The following is a 19,626-nucleotide window of genomic DNA, read 5'->3' on the forward strand; positions in this document are numbered from 1 at the left end:
GCACTGCATCTGTGTGGGTGTCTGCTCGGTGTCCCATTGAGGGCGGCCCCTACGCCGCCCTCAGCCTCAGGCCCGGGCCCGGGTGTGCCTGTGTGCTCAGCACTACCCAGGGCCCCCCAAGGCCCCAGCACTCCAGGAAATGGGGCGCAGCCAGGGATGGCTGTACTCCAGGGTGCTACAGTGACTCCTGGGGACACGACCTGCCCAGCAGCTGTGTACCCTACCTGGGGAGGCAGAGAACCCGAGCAGGGTGGGCTCGGCTTCTGCCATTTCCTATAGACGAGTGTCTCCCCGCTTCCCTGTTTGCGGCTGAGGAACCTGGAATTCATGCTTCAGCAGGAGACTGTTTAATGATTGGCCACGAGGAGGTCATTTATATTGGCTAAGCAGGCTTAATTAGACGGGACTCGAAGGTTACCATAAGAGCACAAAAAAGCTGTTAAGGGGTTAACCTCTGAGAGATTACATTGTATTCAGCGCTCTGTTAAAGTTTGAATTAATTTTTCCCATGGGTTTGTTCACATTCTAATTTTCAACTAAATGAGACATCTGTTTCAGAAAAGGAAAATTTGCTCTGGTTGTCATGGCAACTATCATTCTGTAAGAAAATTATTCCAATGGTTACTTTAGAACAGAAAGACAGAAATTCAGGACATAAAGCCGCCTTCCATGGCTTAGCGGGAATTCGCATCCGTCCGCCCTCCTCAGGCGCTGTGGTGTGCCCCGCACACTGGGGCTGGCACTGGGGATCCTGGACCCTCAGGGTGGTGAGGTTGGGTCCAGGCAGTAGGTTGTGTTGGCAACAAGTACAGTGGCTCTTGGGGCACCTCAGCATCGTATCTCAGGCATTCGTGAGTCTCAGACCATGGTGGCAGTGTGGGCAGTGAGGGGTGGGCTTGATCGGGGCTGACTGGGCCCCTGGAGCCCTTGTCTGCCCTGACCTCTGAAACACCAGGGGCCACATGGGCTTCGGGCCTGCCGGTCACGGTGGTTGATCCCACCTGCCAGGTCTGCCAGGTCTCACTGGACATGGAGAGGGTCATTTCATCCCCACACACAGCATGTGGGGAGGACATCTTCGCACTTCGCCTCCAGGAGGGGCTGCTTCTTTTGTCTCCTCTGCCCAGGGCAGAGCCTGATGGTGGTTTCCATGAATGTTGTACAGGAGGCCGGGGGCTGTCCAGGCCTCATGTGTGGCTCAGAGGCCTCTAGGAGTCAGATCACCCCAAGGGGTCTACTCAGTCGTGCCCACCCACCTGCTCCTGCCTGCCTTTGAGAAGTCCCCCTTTCCCAGCCTGGGGATGGTGCTCCCCAGCGAGCAGTCTGTCCTGGGAAGTGTCTGTTCTGGATGTCTTGTGCATGACTTGACTCCTCCTGTCCCCCGACATTTTTTTTTTTTTTTTTTTGAGATGGAGTCTCGTTCTGTCGCCCAGGCTGGAGTGCAGTGTCATGATCTCAGCTCACTGCAACCTCTGCCTCCTGGGTTCAAGTGATTTTCCTGCCTCAGCCTCCTGAGTAGCTGGGATTACAAGCATGTGCCACTATGCCCAGCTAATTTTTGTATTTTTAGTAGAGACGGGTTTTCACCACACTGGCCAGGCTGGTGTCGAACTCCTGACCTGAGGTGATCCACCCACCTCGGCCTTCCAAAGTGCTGAGATTATAGGCGTGAGCCGCTGCACCCGGCCCCTGTCCACCAACATTCTAATAAAAGCTGGAACATCACCTCTTCCCATTGATGGAGCTCCCGGGTATTTAGAAGGCATTTTCACAGTGGTGGTGCCGTCTAATCCTCCTAACTGCTCTCCTCCTCCCTCCTTTCCTCCCCTGCGTCAGGCAGTGGGACACAGAGGAGAGCAAGAGGACTGGGGACAGAGGCATCATTAACCCCATCTTTACACAGGAGGAAACCGAGGCTGGAAGAGGTGCAGTGAGCAGCCAGGGGCAGAACTGGGGTGTCCGATGCCCACTTCAGTGCCCTTTCTACCCAGTAGAGGAAAACAAGGCAGGCTCTGGGCCCCTGGACCCAATGTTGTGGTGTCAGCTGCCCCCATGTCCCCAGATCCTGCAGGCAAGTCTGGTCCTTCTATGCATTTGGAGATGTTCTCATGGCTCCCCAAATGGGCAAGGGTGTGATGGGGAGGGAAAAAGGAACAAATTCCAGACCCGCTGCCCTGTTGAGATCTGGTTCTTCACCCAGCTCTGCCTGGGCCTCCCTGTGTGACCCTGGGAAGTGGAACAACCTCTCTGGGCATTGGGGTGGGGGAACAGGGCAGATTCCGGCTCCCCAAGATTTGAGGTCATGTGTTTCCAAGAAGCTGGCGGGAAACTGTCACCCCTAGAGGAAGGCTCCTTGGTGCTGGGTGAGGGGAAGGTGGGACAGGCAGCGGCTCTACCAGGGGCCAGCTCCTGGGGGTCCACAGTGTCTCTGATACGTTTCCGAGTGTTTCCTTCAAATAACTGCCCCCTGCCGTGGCTCTCGGGAACCAACAGACGTGTTCTCTCCATACTGATGAGGCTTCCTCCTGTCTTGTAAATATTTGATCAGATTTTTGAAAAATGGAAGCTGTGTTTGGAAGGCACCACCAGAAATGTGTTGCTTGTTTTTCTGTTGGCTGATGGGGCTGGGGCTCCAGGGAGGACCCTAAGTGGCTTCTAAGCCGCTGAGTCCTTTCCAGAAGCACCTTACCCATTCCCCCTACCTGCCTGGTTCAGCCAGTGGGGCTCTGAATGTGTCTGGGACCGCGGCATCAGAAAATTCCAGCTGTGAACCCAACAGGTTAGAACTGGGGCAGCCTTGGGAGCTGCCAGTGAGACGCTGTCGGCTCTTCTCCACTAGGAACCGCGGAAGGAAAGCATTTTACTCTGTGACTCAGTCCGTGTGGATGTGGGTGGCTAATTAAATAGAAATATATTTAACTGAAGTATCCCTTTCCTGGCTCAATGGACTCTCAAATCTTGGGGAGCTGATGTTTTCTATTCTTTTTTTAAAAAAATGCTGTTGCCATTCATCAAAATGCAATTTGAAAGACCCTGCTGTAGGCCAAAGGTTTTTCATTCAGGCTCCGTGGGTGAGTCTCAGGAGGGCTCCATGATAATTATGATGATAGCAATAATGATGGTAGTGGTGATATAGGAGGTGATGGTGATGGTGGTGATATTGATAATGGTGGTGTATGATGGTGATGATGATGGTAATGGTGATGGTGGTGATGAGAGTGATGATGTTGATGTTGATAATGGTAGTGGTGATGATGGTGGAGGTGATGGAGATGATGGTGGTGATAGTGATAGAGGAGGTGGTGGTGGTGATGGAGGTGGTGGTGGTAGTGATGGAGGTTGTGATGACGGAGGTGGTGGTTATGGAGGTGGTGGTAGTGACGGTAGTGATGGAGGTGGTGGTGGTGGTAGTGATGGAGGTGGTGATGAAGATGGTGGTGGTGATGGTGGTGTTGGTGATGGAGGTGGTGGTGATGGTGATGGAGGTGGTGGTTATGCAGGTGGTGGTGATGGTGATGGAGGTGGTGTTTATGGAGGTGGTGGTGATAAAGATGATGCTGGTGGTGGTGATGAAGGTGGTGGTGATGGTGATGGAGATACTGGTGATGGAGGTGGTAATGGAGGTGGTGGTAATGATTGAGGTGGTGGTGGTGATGGTGGTGATGATGGAGGTGGTGGTGATGGAGGTGGTGGTAATGATTGAGGTGCTGGTGATGGAGGTGGTGGTGATGGTGATGGTGATGATGATGGAGGTGGTGGTGGTGGTGATGGAGGTGGTGGTAATGGAGGTGCTGGTGGTGGTGGTCATGATGGAGGTGGTGGTGATGGAGGTGGTGGTAATGATTGAGGTGCTGGTGATGGAGGTGGTGGTGGTGATGATGTTGGTGATGATGGAGGTGGTGGTGAAGGAGGTGGTGCTGGGGGTGATTATAGGGATAATTGAGGTGATGGGGATGATGAACTTGCAATGTGTTGAATACTTACTGTGTACCAGGCCCTGTTTTAAGTACTTTACATGGATTAACTGATTTAGTCATTTCAACAGCCGTATTGAGTATTATCCCCACTTCACAGATGGGAAATTGGGGCATAGAAGTTAAGTTCTTTGTTCAAGATCACACAGGTGGTAAGGAGTGGACCATTGTAACCCAGGTCTAACTGCAAGATGCGCTCACAGTTGGGTGTAAAATCATGTGTGTGCATGTTGGGGGTGATACATATTTCTGCAGAGAGAATCTTGGCTTCCTGCAGGCCTGTGTGGATGTGTCTGAGGGAGACGGTGCCCACTAATGGGATTAGCCACTGTCCTTGGTGCTGCCCACCCAGAGGCCGTTCCTTAGCCACAGCTGCCTGGTTTCCTCAATTGGTGGGCACTGCCTGTGGGTGGGGGTCCCTGAGAGAGCCCATACTGGGGGTGCAGGCAGCTCTTCTGTGCCCTGCCCCTCACACTTAATTTTTCCTCTCACAGGCCTGGGGGCAGATCCCCAGGCACAACCCAGAAAGCACAGCCAGTCTCATTCCCCAGGCCCCCACCTGTGCAAGGGGCTCTCCTGGAGCCTGCTCATGGCTGGGTGTAGGGGACTTGCTTTGTTCTTCTCCCCCAAGAACCGGGCAGGAGCGACAGCCCTCTTCCTCAAGGCCCAGAGCTTGGCTGGTAGGGGACTGGGGAGGTGGTGGTCTGGTGTGTTCTGCCTGCTTTTAGTACGTTCCCCTGGGGGTTCTGGGGCTTTTCTTTCAAATGAGGGGGATCGGTTTCAGCTTTGGCATTTTGGCTGCAATCCCAAGAACAGGTAAAGTCCTGCTCAACATCCTGTTAACAATTTATTCATTAATTCAGTCCCCTCTCACCCACCATCATTCGTTAAACATAGATTTGCGTGTCTCCTGGGCTGGTGTCTGAAACAATGAAAAGGCCTTTGACCCCAAATAACCAGTGTGGCCACCCATCCTCCTCTATCACAAGCCCTGTGTCCCAGGAGATGGCTCTGTAGGCTTGAAGGCAGGGTGGGGCAGTGGGGAGAGAACATCAGATCTGGGTTTGAGAATGACTTCTCCACTGACCCACTGTGTGAACCTGGGCACTTTCCGTTCCCTCGCCAAACCTCCATCTTCTAGTCCAGGACCTGCCAGCATAGGACTAAGTTGGGGTTTTCAAATGGGGTTCCAAGGAGGTGCATTGGGCACCTGCCAACAGGGTAGTATGTTGGGTTAACAGCCAGGGGTGTCAGTCACCCCACGGAACAGTGCATGGCCCAGGGAGGGATTTAAGTGGCAGCCTTGAGCACTGGTGCTGGTGATGGAGGTGGTGATAGAGGCACTGGCAATGGCAAAGCCCACCCCTCCCCCAGCCTCCACCAACTCTCACAGCATGTGGTGGTGGGAGAGTGGTAGTGAGGCACCCTGTTGGGGGCCGGCACGCCAGGACCCAAGTCCTGTGCCATCTCACTGCTGGGAGCCTCAGTGTCCTCATCTGTAAAAGGGGAATAATGCTAGTCCCTCTTTCACGGGGTTCTTGTAACAGCTGAGCCCATCCCAGTAATGTACATACTTGGGGCCTGGCAGAACAGTAGGTGCACAGGAAATGCTAGTGACTATTTTTATTTTCCCACCCCTGGTCCTCAATTTTCTCATCTACAAACCATGTAGAAGGAGACCTGTCTGGCCAACAGTGCTGCAGTGGTGAAGGTCATCCCAGGGCAGCAGGCGGGGAGGTGATGTGGGTATGGCAATTGCATTACTATGTAGGGCTGTGTAACTGAGGATCAAATCCAGTGGCGAAAACAACGGAAATTCACTCTCTCACGGTTCTGGAGGCTAGAAGCCTAGAGAGGCCTCTGCAAGATTGGTTCCTTTTGGGGGGCTCTGAGGGAAAACTCTTCCAGGCCACTCTTCTAGCTGCTGCTTTATTTTGAGACAGGGTCTTGCTCTGTTGCCCAGGCTGGAGTGCAGTGGCACAATCTCAGTTCACTGCAGCCTTGACCTCCTGGGCTCAAGCAATCCTCTCCCACCCCATCCTCTTGAGTAGCTGGGACTACAGGTGCGCGCCATCATGCCCGACTAATTTTTTAAAAATATTTTTGTAGAGACAGTGTCTTACTGTGTTGCCCAGGCTGGTCTTGCACTCGAGGGCTCAAACAATCCTCCTGTCTCAGCCTCCCAAAGCACTGGGATTACAGGCATGAGCCACCATGCTTGGCCACACTCTTGTGGCTTCTGATGGTTGCTGGTGATGCTAGTTGCTGGTGATCCTTGGCCACACTGTTGTGGTTTCTGATGGTTGCTGGTGATCCTGGTTGTTCTTTAGCTTGTGGAAGTGTCACTTCAGTTTCTACCTCCATTGTCACCTGGTGTCCTTCCCTCTGCCGGTGTCTCATGGCCCTCTTTTAAGGACACCAGTCATTGGAGGTAAGACCTACACGAATCCAGTATGACCCCATCTTAGCTTGATTTCATCTACAAAGAACCTCTTTATAAATAAGATCATATTCACAGGTCCTGGGGGTTGGCAACACGTCTTTTTGGGGGACACAATTTGATTCACAGTGGTGGTGGTGGTGGTGGTGGTGGTGGTGGTGGTGATGGTGGCTGTCTTAGACCATTCGGGCTGCTACAAGAAAATGCCATAGACTGGGTGGATTCTAAACAACAGAAGTGTGTTTCTCACAGTCTGGAATCTAGAATTCCAAGATCAAGGTGCTGGCAGATTCCATGTCTGGTGAGGACCCACTTCCTGGTTCATAGATGGCACCTCCTTGCTGTTTCCTTACATAGTGGAAGGAGCAAGGGATCTCTCATGCCTCTCCTTATAAGGGCACTGATCCTATTTGAGAGGGCTCCACCCTCATGACCTCATCACCTCCCAGAGACCCCACCTCCTAGTACTAGCACCTTGGGGATTAGATTTCAAAATATTAATTTTGGGGGGATGCAAACATTTAGATCATAGCAATGATTGAGGTAGTGGTGGTGATGGAGGTGGTAGGAGGTGGTGGTGGTGGTGATGGAGGTGCTGGTAGTGGTGACAGAGGTGTGATGGAGGTGGTGATGATGGAAGTGGTGATGGAAGTGGAGGTGGTGGTGGTGGTGGTGGTGGTGGTGATGGAGGTGGTGATGGAGGTGGTGGTGGTGGTGATGGAGGTGGTGATGGAGGTGATAGTGGTGATGGTGGTGGTGATGGTGGTGGTAGTGATGGAGGTGTTGATGGAGGTGATGGTGGTGATGGTAGTGGTGATGGTGGTGGTAGTGATGGAGGTGGTGATGGAGGTGGTGGTGGTGGAGGAGGAGGTACTAGTAATGGAGGTGGTGGTGGAAGTGCTGGTGATGGTGGAGGTGGTGGTGGTGGTGGAGGTGGTGGTGGTGGAGGTGGTGATGGTGAAGGTAGTGGTGGTGGAGGTAGTGGTGGTGGAGATGGTGGTGGTGGAGATGGTGGTGGTGGAGATGGTGGTGGTGGAGGTGATGGTGGAGGTGGTGGTGGTGGAGATGGTGATGGTGGAGGTAGTAGTGGTGGAGATGGTGGTGGTGGAGGTGATGGTGGAGGTAGTGGTGGTGGAGGTGGTGGTGGTGGAGGAGGAGGTACTAGTAATGGAGGTGGTGGTGGAAGTGCTGGTTATGGTGGAGGTGGTGGTGATGGAGGTGGTGGTGATGGTGGAGGTGGTGGAGGTGGTGGTGGTGGAGGTGGTGGTGGTGGAGGTGGTGATGGTGAAGGTGGTGGTGGAGGTAGTGGTGGTGGACGTAGTGGTGGTGGAGATGGTGGTGGTGGAGGTGGTGGTGGAGGTAGTGGTGGTGGAGGTAGTGGTGGTGGAGATGGTGGTGGTGGAGGTGATGGTGGAGGTGGTGATGGAGGTGGTGGTGGTGGAGGTGGTGGTGGTGGAGGTAGTGGTGGTGGAGATGGTGGTGGTGGTGGAGGTAGTGGTGGTGGAGATGGTGGTGGTGGAGGTAGTGGTGGTGGAGATGGTGGTGGAGGTGGTGGTGGTGGAGATGGTGGTGGTGGAGATAGTGGTGGTGGAGGTAGTGGTGGTGGAGGTGGTGGTGGTGGAGATGGTGGTGGTGTAGATGGTGGTGGTGGAGGTGGTGGTGGTGGAGGTGGTGGTGGTGGAGGTGATGGTGGAGGTAGTGGTGGTGGAGGTAGTGGTGGTGGAGGTGGTGGTGGAGGTGATGGTGGAGGTAGTGGTGGTGGAGGTGGTGGTGGAGGTAGTGGTGGTGGAGGTGGTGGTGGTGGAGGTGGTGGTGTTGGAGGTAGTGGTGGTGGAGATGGTGGTGGAGGTAGTGGTGGCAGAGATGGTGGTGATGGAGGTGGTGATGGGCGTGGTGGTGGTGGAGGAGGTACTAGTAATGGAGGTGGTGGTGGAAGTGCTGTTGATGGTAGAAGTGCTAGTGATGGTGGAGGTGGCGGTGTTGGAGGTGGTGATGCTGGTTACTTTATTGACATAAAGGGCCCATTCTTGTGGAATCATGTATGGGTGAAACCTACGGGATGATTCTGATGCTTTTGTTACAAATGACTGAAAACCCAGTTCAAATGGCTTTGTGTTGGCCCGTATAATTGGGAAGTGCTGAGGTAGGGTGGGTGTCTGGTCCAGTTTGATCCAGCTGTTTCTTGGGTAGCTTAACAGCTGCCGACAGCTGCCCACAGCTCCCAAGGCTAGAAGCTCACTGTTTATACACAGGGATGATAGTATCCACTTTTCTTCTTCTTGAAAAGAGACTCCCTGCAATTGGAAGGATCTAGGTGATGTGTTCACCACTGAACTGACTAGGGGGAATATCTGGCACTGATGGGTCCAGGTCTTGGCTGGGGAGCAGGCTACCAGGCTGGGATTGCGTATAATGGTCTAGGTCCACCTGGCCCCACCCTCCCAGCTGGGGATGGGCTCAACTCTACCTGGACTCCCTGGCTAGAGCTTCCAGTATAAGCAAGAATGGGCAGCCCGCACCTGGAATCTGCTCTCTTTTGATTGGGGGTCCACACACCCCACCTGGGGGAGGGAGGATGGAAGGGCATCTTCCTGGGGGTGGGGGTGGGAGTATTGGAGAATGTATAATGTTCCCTGTGGATTTTCTTAGAAAGGCTTGGAGCAGGAAAGGTCTTAGGAAGAAGCTGATATATATATGTGTGTGTGTGTATATATATATATATGTATTTAGCTTTCTTTTTTTTGGTTATGTAAATAATACTTACAGAAAAACAGAAACTGCAGGTAAGCAGAAGGAGAGAGGAAAGAGAATTGCCTGGGGACCCACAGACCGCCAGTGGGTCAGAGTCCTGGTGAGTCCCTGCCTTCCCTGGGTGGAGACCTTCCCTGGGTCTCCAGGTAGCGAGCTGGTCCTGAGGGCCCCCCTGGCCCGTGGGGAGCTCCGCATTCCCTCTGACCACCCTGTACTTTCACCCGCCCTCCCTCAAACACCTGCACTTCTTCTACAGGCAGCCCTGGTTCTACGGCTGGGGCTTCAACCTCCCGCGAGGCCAAGCCCTGCTGGAGAAATGGAACCTCATTCCCGAAGGCGTAGACATCCTGATAACCCATGGACCACCACTGGGTAAGGCTCTGCTGGCCTGGCCCTCCAGCTCGCCCATCTGGGCTGGTGGGTGGGCTCTGGGATGGGGGGCTGGCTGGGCCTGTATAGGGGAGCCCTGGAGGGGTTCTGAGTCCCACTTGCTGGGACACTGAGGACACTTCGCCCCATGGTCCCTCTTATTTCCTGAGTGCCCACTGAGAGCAGGGGGCTTGACTTGTTATCTTGTGGGCTCCTCACAACAGCAAAGGAGGCCACAATCACCTGCCCATTTGACAGGTGGGACCCTGGAGCTTCGGCTTATGCCTCTGCAGACCCCAGTCCCGGGTGCTGAAAATCACCAGAGCCCTGCACAGGGCTTCCTCTGGGCAGCCCTAACTCCCTCAGAAACCCGGGGTCCCCACTTCCTCACCCCCACCCAGCCCAACATCCCCAGGGCCTGTAGACCACCTCCCATCTCTCCTCTCTGCCCCCACCCCACCACCCAATCCACACTGAGGTCATCCCCTCATCTGCATACTGCCTCCTCCACCCCTACTGTCCCACCTGGGGGCTTTCTCAGTTCCCTTCCTTTCCTTTCCCTTCCTTTCCTCATTCCCACAGCCTGGCCATCACCACATCCCTCCCATTCCACCTCCAAACTGCCTCCCACTCCCCCTTCTCTTCAAGCTGCTGACCCTGCCTCAGTTCAGGACAATGTCTTCTCTCTCTCTCCCATGGTCATGGTGGAGGTGGTGGTGATGGAGGTAGTGGTGATGGAGGTGGTGATGGTGGAGGTGGTGGTGGTGGAGGTGGTGATGGTGGTGGAGGTGATGAAGGTGGTGGTGATGAAGGTGATGGTGGTGACGGAGGTGATGGTGGGAGGTGGAGATGGTGGTGGTGGTGGTGGGAGGTGGTGATAGTCATAGAGGTAGTGGCAGTGGGGATGGGGTGGTGGTGGTGGTGATGGAGGTGGTGGTGATGGTGATGGGGGTGGTGATGGATGTGATGGTGGTGGTGATAGAAGTGGTGGTGACGTGGGAGGTGGTGGTGGTGGGAGGTAGTGATGGTGATGGAGGTGGTGGTGATGGTGATGGGGGTGGTGATGGATGTGATGGTGGTGGTGATAGAAGTGGTGGTGACGTGGGAGGTGGTGGTGGTAGGAGGTAGTGATGGTGATGGAGGTGGTGGTGGTGGTTATGGGGGTGGTGATGGTGGTAATGGAGGTGGTGGTGGTGGTGATGGAGGTGGTGGTGATGGTGGGTGGTGGTGGAGGTGGTGGTGGTAGTGGAGGTGGTGGTGGTGGTGATGGGGGTGGTGGTGGTGATGGTGGAGGTGGTGGTGGTGGTGATGGGGGTGGTGGTGATGGGGGTGATGGTGGTGATGGTGGTGGTGGAGGTGATGATGGTGGTGGTGATGGAGGTGGTGATGGGGGTGGTGGTGGTGATGGTGATGGAAGTGGCGGTGGTGATGGTGGAGGTGATGGTGGTGGTGATGGAGGTGGTGATGGGGGTGGTGGTGGTGATGGTGGAGGTGGTGGCGGTGGTGGTAATGGAGGTGGTGATGGGGGTGGTGGTGGTGATGGTGATGGAGGTGGTGGTGGTGGTGGTGATGGAGGTGGTGATGGGGGTGGTGGTGGTGATGGTGATGGAGGTGGTGGTGATGGCGATGGAGGTGGTAGTGGTGTTGATGGAGGTGGTGATGGAGGTGGTAATGGAGGTGGTGGGGGTGATGGTGGTGATGGTGATGGAGGTGGCGGTGATGATGGTGGTGATGGTGATGGAGGTGGCGGTGATGATGGTGGTGATGGTGATGGAGGTGGTGGAGGTGGTGGAGGCGAAGGTCTTGCCCCTTCCAGTCCATTCGCTTTACATCAGCAGGAGGGAGTTTTCTGTATCCTTATGTGTGCCATGCCACCCCTCTGTGACCCTCTGTGGTTCCCTCAGTCCTCTGAATGAAGTTCAGTCTCCCAGCAGTTCGGCCCATATCAGTGTCTTGCTCCCACCGCCACCTCCAGAAACCCACCATCACTCCCTCAGTGCTTGGGACCAGCCCCTGTGCTGGGTGACACTGGTCCAGGATAACTCCTGCAGTGTGTGCCTGGGTTGGAGGGCCCCCAGGCTGCAGGGTAGAGGGTTCAGGAACAGCCAAGTCCCGTGGGACACATTCAGGGGTGAGGGAAGCTTGAGGAGTCAGGAGAGATGACTGCTGTTAGGCTGCATGGGGGACTTGCACAAGCTGTGATCCCAGAATTGGAGGAGGAGGGTGAGGTAGAGAAGGGGAGGGGAAGGGTGTCCCAGGCAGAGGCCATGGGGGAGGCTGTGGGGTGAGGTGCAGGACAGCTTGAGTGTCACTGGCTCACACACCAGTTCAGGAAGAAACTCCTGATACCACTTTGTGCCCCTACCCAGCCAGTGCCCCACGGCCCCTCTGCCTCCTCACAAAGTCCAGGAAAGGAAGGTTTTGTCAGCCTCACCCTCACAGGTGGAAGCGGAGGCCTGGGCCCTGGTGTGATTTAAGCAGCACAGAGAGGTTGTAGCCGGGTTTGTTTCACCCCCACCTGAAGCCGCCTGAGTCCTGGGACGGTTCCCGTCAACATTCGGTGTCATTGGTCACTGACAGTGAGGCTCAGCAGCAAAGGCATCTCGTTCTCTTCCTTCTCTTTTCATTCCCTCCTTTCCATGTCTCCTTTTTTCCTCCTTTTTCCTTCTCTCCTCTTCCATCTTTCCTCGCCTCCTCCCTCTTCCTTCTTTCTCTCCCTCTCTCCTTTCCATCCATCCATCTCTCCAAACATGGTGTCGTTTGGCTTCCTGCTCTCCGGACGCCCCGCCTGGGCCCCTTCACACACCGCCCGGCTCCTGTCTCGGGGCTGCCCATGTGCCAGGCGCTCCAGCTGGTGCTTCCCTTGCATCATCTCCGGACTGTGTGCGCCAGGGTGCCGAGGTGCTGGAGACCCTCCCCACAACACACACTCCAGAAGTGAAGAAGGATCCGGCCTCATGCATGGTGGGATCCCAGTGCCCAGCCCAGCACTCTATTGGATGAAATGGAGGCACAGAGAGGTTAAGTGGCTTGTCCAAGGTCACACAGCCAGTAGGCAGCAGAGCCTGGGACTTCACCCCAGTGTCTGCCCCCAGCCTGTGCCCAACCCATTCCTGGCCTCTTTTCTCTGCTTTCCCCTCCTTCTCCCCCTCCTCCTCCTCCTCCCTCATCTTTGTCTCTATCTCTGTCTGTGTCTTCTCTTTATGCCTGTTGCTGCTTGCTTGGGCCTTTGAGTGGAAGCTTCCCCTGTCCCCTTCTTGGCAGTTGCAGAAACCTGTTCTGCTCACCCAAACAGAGAGGGGCCGCCATGAACCCTAATTGTTTGCTTGGAGTAATCAATTATTCTCCGTTTGTGTAGCCATGTGAGGATAATAAGCAGCCACCATCTGGGCGGCTCCAGGAGGCTGGCAGCGGGGGCAGGCGCAGGCGCAGCCACGTGAGCGATGCTGCACCCACGGAGGAAGTTTCTGCTCATGAGTCTGTGCTGTTTAGGAAGTTTCTGACATGGAAATCTCACTCCTGGGCTGTGTATCAGGACGCCCTGCTCTGCAACTAACCACCAGGGTGCCTGCCCTTGGGACTCACCCGTCCCTCTCTGGCCTCCGTTTGCTGATCTCTGCGGTGGGCGGATGCCACCCTTGAGGCCACTCGAGCACAGATGGTCTGGGGGGCGCCAGCAGTTACTGAGCACCCCACCCCAAGTGCCTGGCCCATGCTAAGCTCTTTCAAGGAGGCCCTCAGTGCAGCCCTATGGAGGAGGAGGGTGAGGCTGCAAGGTCCTGAATGGTTTCAGTCCCTGAAGCCTGAGGCAGGGCAGGGTTCTGGAGAGCTTGCTAGGGGAGAGTGGTGCAAAGCCGGAGTCCGGAAGCCCCATGCCTTTTCCAGGCTGCAGAAGCTGCTGCTAGGCTGGGGCAGTGAGGGGCTGGGACAGACCGTGTCATGGCCTCCTGTTGTCTCCCCCATACCAGGCTTCCTGGACTGGGTCCCCAAGAAGATGCAGCGGGTGGGCTGTGTGGAGCTGCTCAACACGGTGCAGAGGCGCGTCCAGCCGCGGTTACATGTCTTTGGCCACATCCACGAAGGTGAGTACGTAGTGGAGACAGGCACCTCACGGGCTAGGGGCTCCTAATGGACCCTCCAGCAGGACCTCCCCTCCGTTCAGCCAGAAGGGAAATAAATAGCCCATTCCTACTGTTCGCTTTGTAACTGCTAACTGCCATACACACCCTGGCTGTCAACGAGCTATTGCTAAATGTTTAATAATAGGAAGATGATCACAACATCCTGCATGACTTAGGGGGTAAATTTTGCTTCCGGGGAGCCCTGCAACTCTGCTGTGCCTCCAGCCTGGGAAGCCGTCGGGAGGTGGGCAGGGGGTTTTCAGAGGAAGGGGCATTTGGGCCATGACATGGAGGATGCATTATATTTGGTGGGCACACTATGAATCCCTTAAAACTGGTGGCCCTGTCTTGTTGCTTCTGTCCCCAGGGCCTGGCATACAATAGGTGCTTAATAAGTGTGGAGGGACTACCGGTGATGGTGAGGGTGATGTCAGCTCCGGTTCTATCATCCATTTGGCCACGCCCTGGCCTGTTGCTGCGTGCAGGCGTTCCCTAGTAGACCTCAGCCATCCTCACCTGAGCCTCATTTCACCAGTTTGGCACAGATGCCTCTTTTTTTGCCCCTTTTGGATATTTATCCCACCTGCCCAAGGCCTCTCTGTCACATCCCTGCCAGGAAGCATATTGGCTGCTGTGGGATGTCTGGACTGACGTGGTTTCCCCCAGAGACATCTCCTGGCCTCCTGAACCTGTGTCTGGTTGGACCAGGGACCCCAGGCCTCCACATTGCCTGGTCCACATCAGATCGTTTTCCAGCTCAAAAGCAAGCAAGCCTCAAACCATTCATTCCCTGAGGGCCTCTGCAGCTCATTATCAAGGGGAAGGAGTGATCAGACCTCACCTGGCCCTGGAGTAGCTCCTGGAGGAGCCCTAGGCACAGAGGAGTCATCAAAGCAGGATGTGAGAGGTCCTGGGAGAGATGGGCAGCTCACGTGCTGTGGGATAATAATAATAGCTGTCATTTTCTGTGGCCCTACTATGGGCATGTAGCTCCATCAGATCCAAAGTTGCCTTTGACCCAAACCACACCCCCACACAATTGGACAGGCACAATTGGACTCCAAAGAATAGGTCCTCACCCACCCACTAACCACTCCCTTCCTCCCCCAGCAACACGCAGGGAAGGGGAAATGTTCCTTCTATCTTGGAGATGACCTGAGCTGAAGGATGAGGGGGATTCTACCAATAGAGATGGTGAGAAGAGGGTATGAGGGAGGCAGAGAAAGTACATGACAATGATGATAATGATAGTGATGATGGTGAGAGGATGGTAGTGATAGTAGTAATGATGATGATGGCCATGTTCACAGTGGTGTGGGTAGTGATGATGGTGATAGTAATAATGTCAATGATGATGATGATTATACTGATGATGATGGTAGTGGTGACAATGGTGATAATGATAAACGCAATGGTGGTGATGATGATAATGGTGATGATGATGGTGATTGTGGTGATGATGATAGTGCTGATACAATAATAATGAGGGTGATAATAATGACAGTGGTGTTGGTGGTGATGATCATGATGACATCAGTGATGGCATCATCAATGATGACAATGATGATGATGATAGTGATGATGGTGGTATGCTGGTGGTAACAGTGGCGATGATAATGATAAGGGTAGTGATGACGATCATGGTGACATTGGTGATGACACCATTCTTGATGATGGTGGTTGTGGTGATGAATGATGGTGGTGGTGGTGATGAATGGTAATTATAAGGGTGGCAATGATGATGTTGGTGGTGATAGCAAAGATGATGGCATTGGTGATGATGTTGATGGTGATGGTGGCGGTATGTTGGTGACGTTGATGGCACTAGTGATGGTGGTGGTGATAATGGTGATGACAATAATGATAAAGGCAGTGATGATGATAGCATTGGTGATAATGATGGTGATGGTGGTAGTGATAATGATGATGATAATAGGAGCAGTGGTGATGATGTTGATTGTGATAGTGATGATGATGGCATTGGTTATGATGATGTTGATGGTGGTGATGGGGATGATGGTGGTGATGATTGTAGTGATGATAGATAGCATTAGTGAAGAAGATGATGGTGGTGGTGGTGGTGATGATAAGGGTGGTGATGATGTTCATGGTGATAGTGATGATGATGGCATTTTTTATGATGTTGGTGATGGCGATTGGTGGTGGTGATAATGGTGGTGATGATAAAGGTAGTGATGATGATGATGGTGATGGTAATGGTGGTGGAGGTAACAGTGAAGATGATGATAAGGGTGTTGGTGATGATGTTGATCATGATAGTGATGATGATGACATTAGTGATGATGATTATGGTGGTAGTAGTGAAAAATAGTGATGATCACTATAAGGGTGGTGGTGATGATGATGTTGATAGTGATGATGGTGGTACAGTGGTGGTGGTGATGGTGACGAGGATCGTGGTGAAGATGATGTCGATGATGATGACTCACTGCGTGCTTCTTATGTGCCAGGCACTGGGCCGAGCACAGTACATAGATAATTATCTCATATAATCCTCACAGCAGGCTTGGAAGTGGCATGTATCATTATCATCTCCATTTTACAGATGAAGGGACTGACCTCGAGAGTTTACCAGCTTGCCCCAAACACATTCAGCCCACAGGGGCTGAGTGCCCTATGACTGCCACACCCCCCTGACCACCCTCACTACTCTGGCTGCTGGCCTGATGGGCATGTGCTTACTTTCCAGGGTATGGTGTCATGGCAGATGGGACGACCACCTATGTGAATGCGTCCGTATGCACTGTGAACTACCAGCCCGTGAACCCACCCATAGTCATCGACCTCCCCACACCCCGGAACTCCTGACTGCTCCCCACTGCCCCTGCCCTGCCCGCCCGTGTCAGCTCCACAGGCCTGGCCCGGCCACTGTTCCTTCCATGCTGAGTTGCCTGGACGACCCATCTGGCTGCGGGGACTGGCCTAGCAGGCAGGTCAGGGCCTTGGAACGACTCTTTAGCCTTCTGTCACCTGGAGTTGGGACCCTGCGCATCCCCATCAGGGGTTCTGTGCTCATTTACTTTTTCTGCGTGTACATCCTGCGTGTACCTCGTTAAAGGACCTACTAAGCTCATGGCCCTGTCATGTTTGGGAAATGACTAAATCTTCATTCTTCTCCCTTGGACACCCTCCTGGTTTGGGAAGCTGCTGCTCTTGAATGGGTTTTGGAAGTTACACAAAATCTCCCTCTAACCACGGGTCTGTGTGGCGGCATGCCCCTGGGTGGGAGGATTCGTGAGCTGCACACAGACAGTCCCTTGCTCTCCTCCCAAGTGAGGGAGGAGACAGGCCCAAGGCGGAGGCCCTCCGAGGGAGCATTTAGGGACATCTCAGGAATTCAGACCGCACCTGGCCAGGCCCACAGCTGTTTGCCTGGCATTGTTCCCCCCTTTTTCTTCCCATAGGCATTTTTGTTGACTTGAACAATGACCTGAGTGTCCTAGGCATTCACTCGGAGCCTGGATGATGGGGGCTGGTTCTACAGAATGAGCCACTGGCATTCGTGCCCAGGACCAGCGAGAGGGTTCCCAGTCATGGGGGGATGACCCTTGGTCCCACGGGGAACACACTGCTCTGTAGAATGCGGTAGCCTGGATGGAGGGTCTGCAGGCTTAGGCTGCAGCAGGCCTGCCATGGGTGTGAACCCATGTCCAGGCACGCACCGACACACATGCACGCACGCACCCCTCTTAATTGAACCAAGTGGGTCCTGTGTTTCTCTTTTCTGCCCCGCAGTGAGGTTCTGTTCCTTGGTGTGGCTTCCCTTGCACCGTTAGGATTCTGTCTGGCGTGCCTGCAGCCGAGGAAGCCCAGGACCAGCCGGCCCTGTGAATGGGAGGGTGGCACAGGGACCGAGCGGGCCCCAGGCTCCGGCAGCCCCACCTTGGACAGCTTCTTTTTCTTCTTTGAATTAGGACTGGAGGGGGTGGGGCCAGGGCGGTGGTGGGAACCGGTAGGGCCTAGATGAGGGGCAGGCAGTCAGGCAGAAATGGGCAAGTTCAGGGTCAGATTCTGTCGTTATTTAATATTTTGTTCATCATGGACTTTTTCTGCATTTATTTTGATTTTTAACATTGCATTAAAGTAGTATTATTTGTCCTGATTGGTGACTTTTTTTGCACCCCCTTTACGTTGTACATCTGAGAGAAGGGTGTCACTCCCTCACCCAGGTCCCAGCCCTGGGAACCAGCCTACCGTGAGCGCTTTTGCAGATATAGACTCATTTCATCCTCAGATGGTCCTTCAAGGTAGGTACTTTAGTCCCATTTTAGAGATGAGACGATTGAGGCCAGAGGGGTGTGGTAACTTGCCTGGGGGCTCACAGCACAAAAGGAGCGGAGGCAGGATCTGACCCTTGTTCTCTGGCCTCACTGCCCTCACTTTGCCATGACCCGAAGTTATGTCCCTACAAAGCAATGCATGGTCCGAGGCTCTTTTTATTGTATTTTTATTTTTAAGGGTCCTGTTCAAAACTGGTGTGAGCTCTGAGGAGTCCTGAACCCTGGGTGCAGCATCCTAGCATCCTGGGAGTCCTTTTCTGCCCACACTGAGCTGGGCTCCTCGAGGGGTGGGGCTGCTGTCCCTGGAAGCCTGGCAGCAGCACTGTATCGGGTTGGCTGAAGCTGAGCGCCGTGGGGTGCAGGGCTCCAGGAATCCCGTTTGGCTGAAGGGGTTCCTGTAGCCAGGGATGTTTATGAGGTCTCTCTGATGCCCCAGGCGCAGGACATGTGTGCGGGTGGAGAAAAGCAGGCCCTTTCAGTGCCAGCTCCACTCAATTTCTATGTGGACCAAGAACGATAAACTTAAAAAAAATTTTTCCTAAGGTATCTTCAGAATATGGTGTATTTTTATGTGGAAAAGAAAAGTTATGAAGGCAGCTGTTACTTTAAGAGAAAATTCATTAAAAGTCCTCGAGGTATGAAGATGACGGCGTGCTTCTCAATCATTTTGGCATAACTTGATTGTGGCTGTAATTTTTTTTTTTTTTTTTTTTGTCAAGCATGTCAGACAATAAAGTCTTTGTAAAAAGAGAAGTCCACGCGGCACCTCTTCCTTCCACATCTCTGGCTGTTGTCTGGGACACATGGGGGCAACGTGGTGTCCTCTTGCAGAATGCTGAGGCCTGGACAGAGCTTGGATGCCAAAGACCTCCTGTGTGGCAGCAGTCAGTGTCCCTCTGCTTGCTTTAACCTCCCCTGGGGTGGGGGGATCCCAGAGGTGGTGGTGTGGGCAGTTCTGGGTCCTCTTTTGTACAAATACTTGGCTGCCTGGTCTCCCAAAACAGAACACCTCCAGAGGCCTTAGCGCTGGACTCTTCCTGGAAATGGCATGTTCAGCCCAGCCCCTGTGAAACACGGGGTCCAGACATTGCCCAGGAGAAACACTGGCAGGTACAACGACCCTAGTCTGAAAGCCCCCAAGCTGCAAAAGTTCTGTCATTTTTATCCATCTGTCCGTCCATCCCTCTATATACCATCCACCCCTCCTTCCAACATCCATCCATCCATCCATCCCCCATCCCTCCATCTATCCATCCCCCATCCCTCCATCTATCCATCCCCATCTATCCATCCATCCATCCATCCATCCCCCATCCATCCATGCCCCATCTATCCATTCATCCATCCCCCCTGTCATCCATCCATGCCCCATCTGTCCATCCATCCATCCTTTCATCTATCCATCCCCCATCCATGTATCCATCCATCTCCCATCCATCCATCCATCCATCCCCCATCCATCCATCCCTCCCTCCACCCATCCATCCCCCATCTATCCATCCATCCCCCATCCATCCATCCCTCCCTCCATCCATCATCCATCCATCCCTCCCTCCATCCATCATCCATCCATCATCCATCCATTCATCCATCCATCCCCCATCCTTCCATCCTTCCCTCCCTCCCTCTCTCTATCCATCCATCCCTCCATGTATCGATCCCCCATCCAT

The 19,626-nt window shown here is 53.9% G+C and overlaps 1 protein-coding gene across 5 annotated transcripts in view; it reads left to right on the forward strand.

Annotated features, from left to right (window-relative positions):
• Nucleotides 1–18,709, forward strand: part of MPPED1 (metallophosphoesterase domain containing 1) — a 96,480-nt gene extending 77,771 nt beyond the window's left edge. For 3 of the 5 annotated variants that reach the window (XM_034949172.3, XM_034949174.3, XM_034949175.3), the window contains exons 5-6: nucleotides 13,503–13,616; nucleotides 16,366–18,709. In XM_034949172.3, coding sequence (XP_034805063.2) covers nucleotides 13,503–13,616; nucleotides 16,366–16,732 — 481 coding nt within the window. In that variant the 3' untranslated portion in view covers nucleotides 16,733–18,709. Of the gene's footprint in view, nucleotides 1–9,421; nucleotides 9,538–13,502; nucleotides 13,617–16,365 lie in introns of all 5 variants that reach the window. The other 2 variants (XM_034949173.3, XM_034949176.3) reach the window with 1 other exon arrangement.
• The last annotated feature ends 917 nt before the right edge of the window (nucleotides 18,710–19,626 follow it).

This window comes from Pan paniscus, chromosome 23 (assembly GCF_029289425.2).
Source record: "Pan paniscus chromosome 23, NHGRI_mPanPan1-v2.0_pri, whole genome shotgun sequence".
In the NCBI taxonomy this organism is placed as follows: domain Eukaryota; kingdom Metazoa; phylum Chordata; class Mammalia; order Primates; family Hominidae; genus Pan; species Pan paniscus.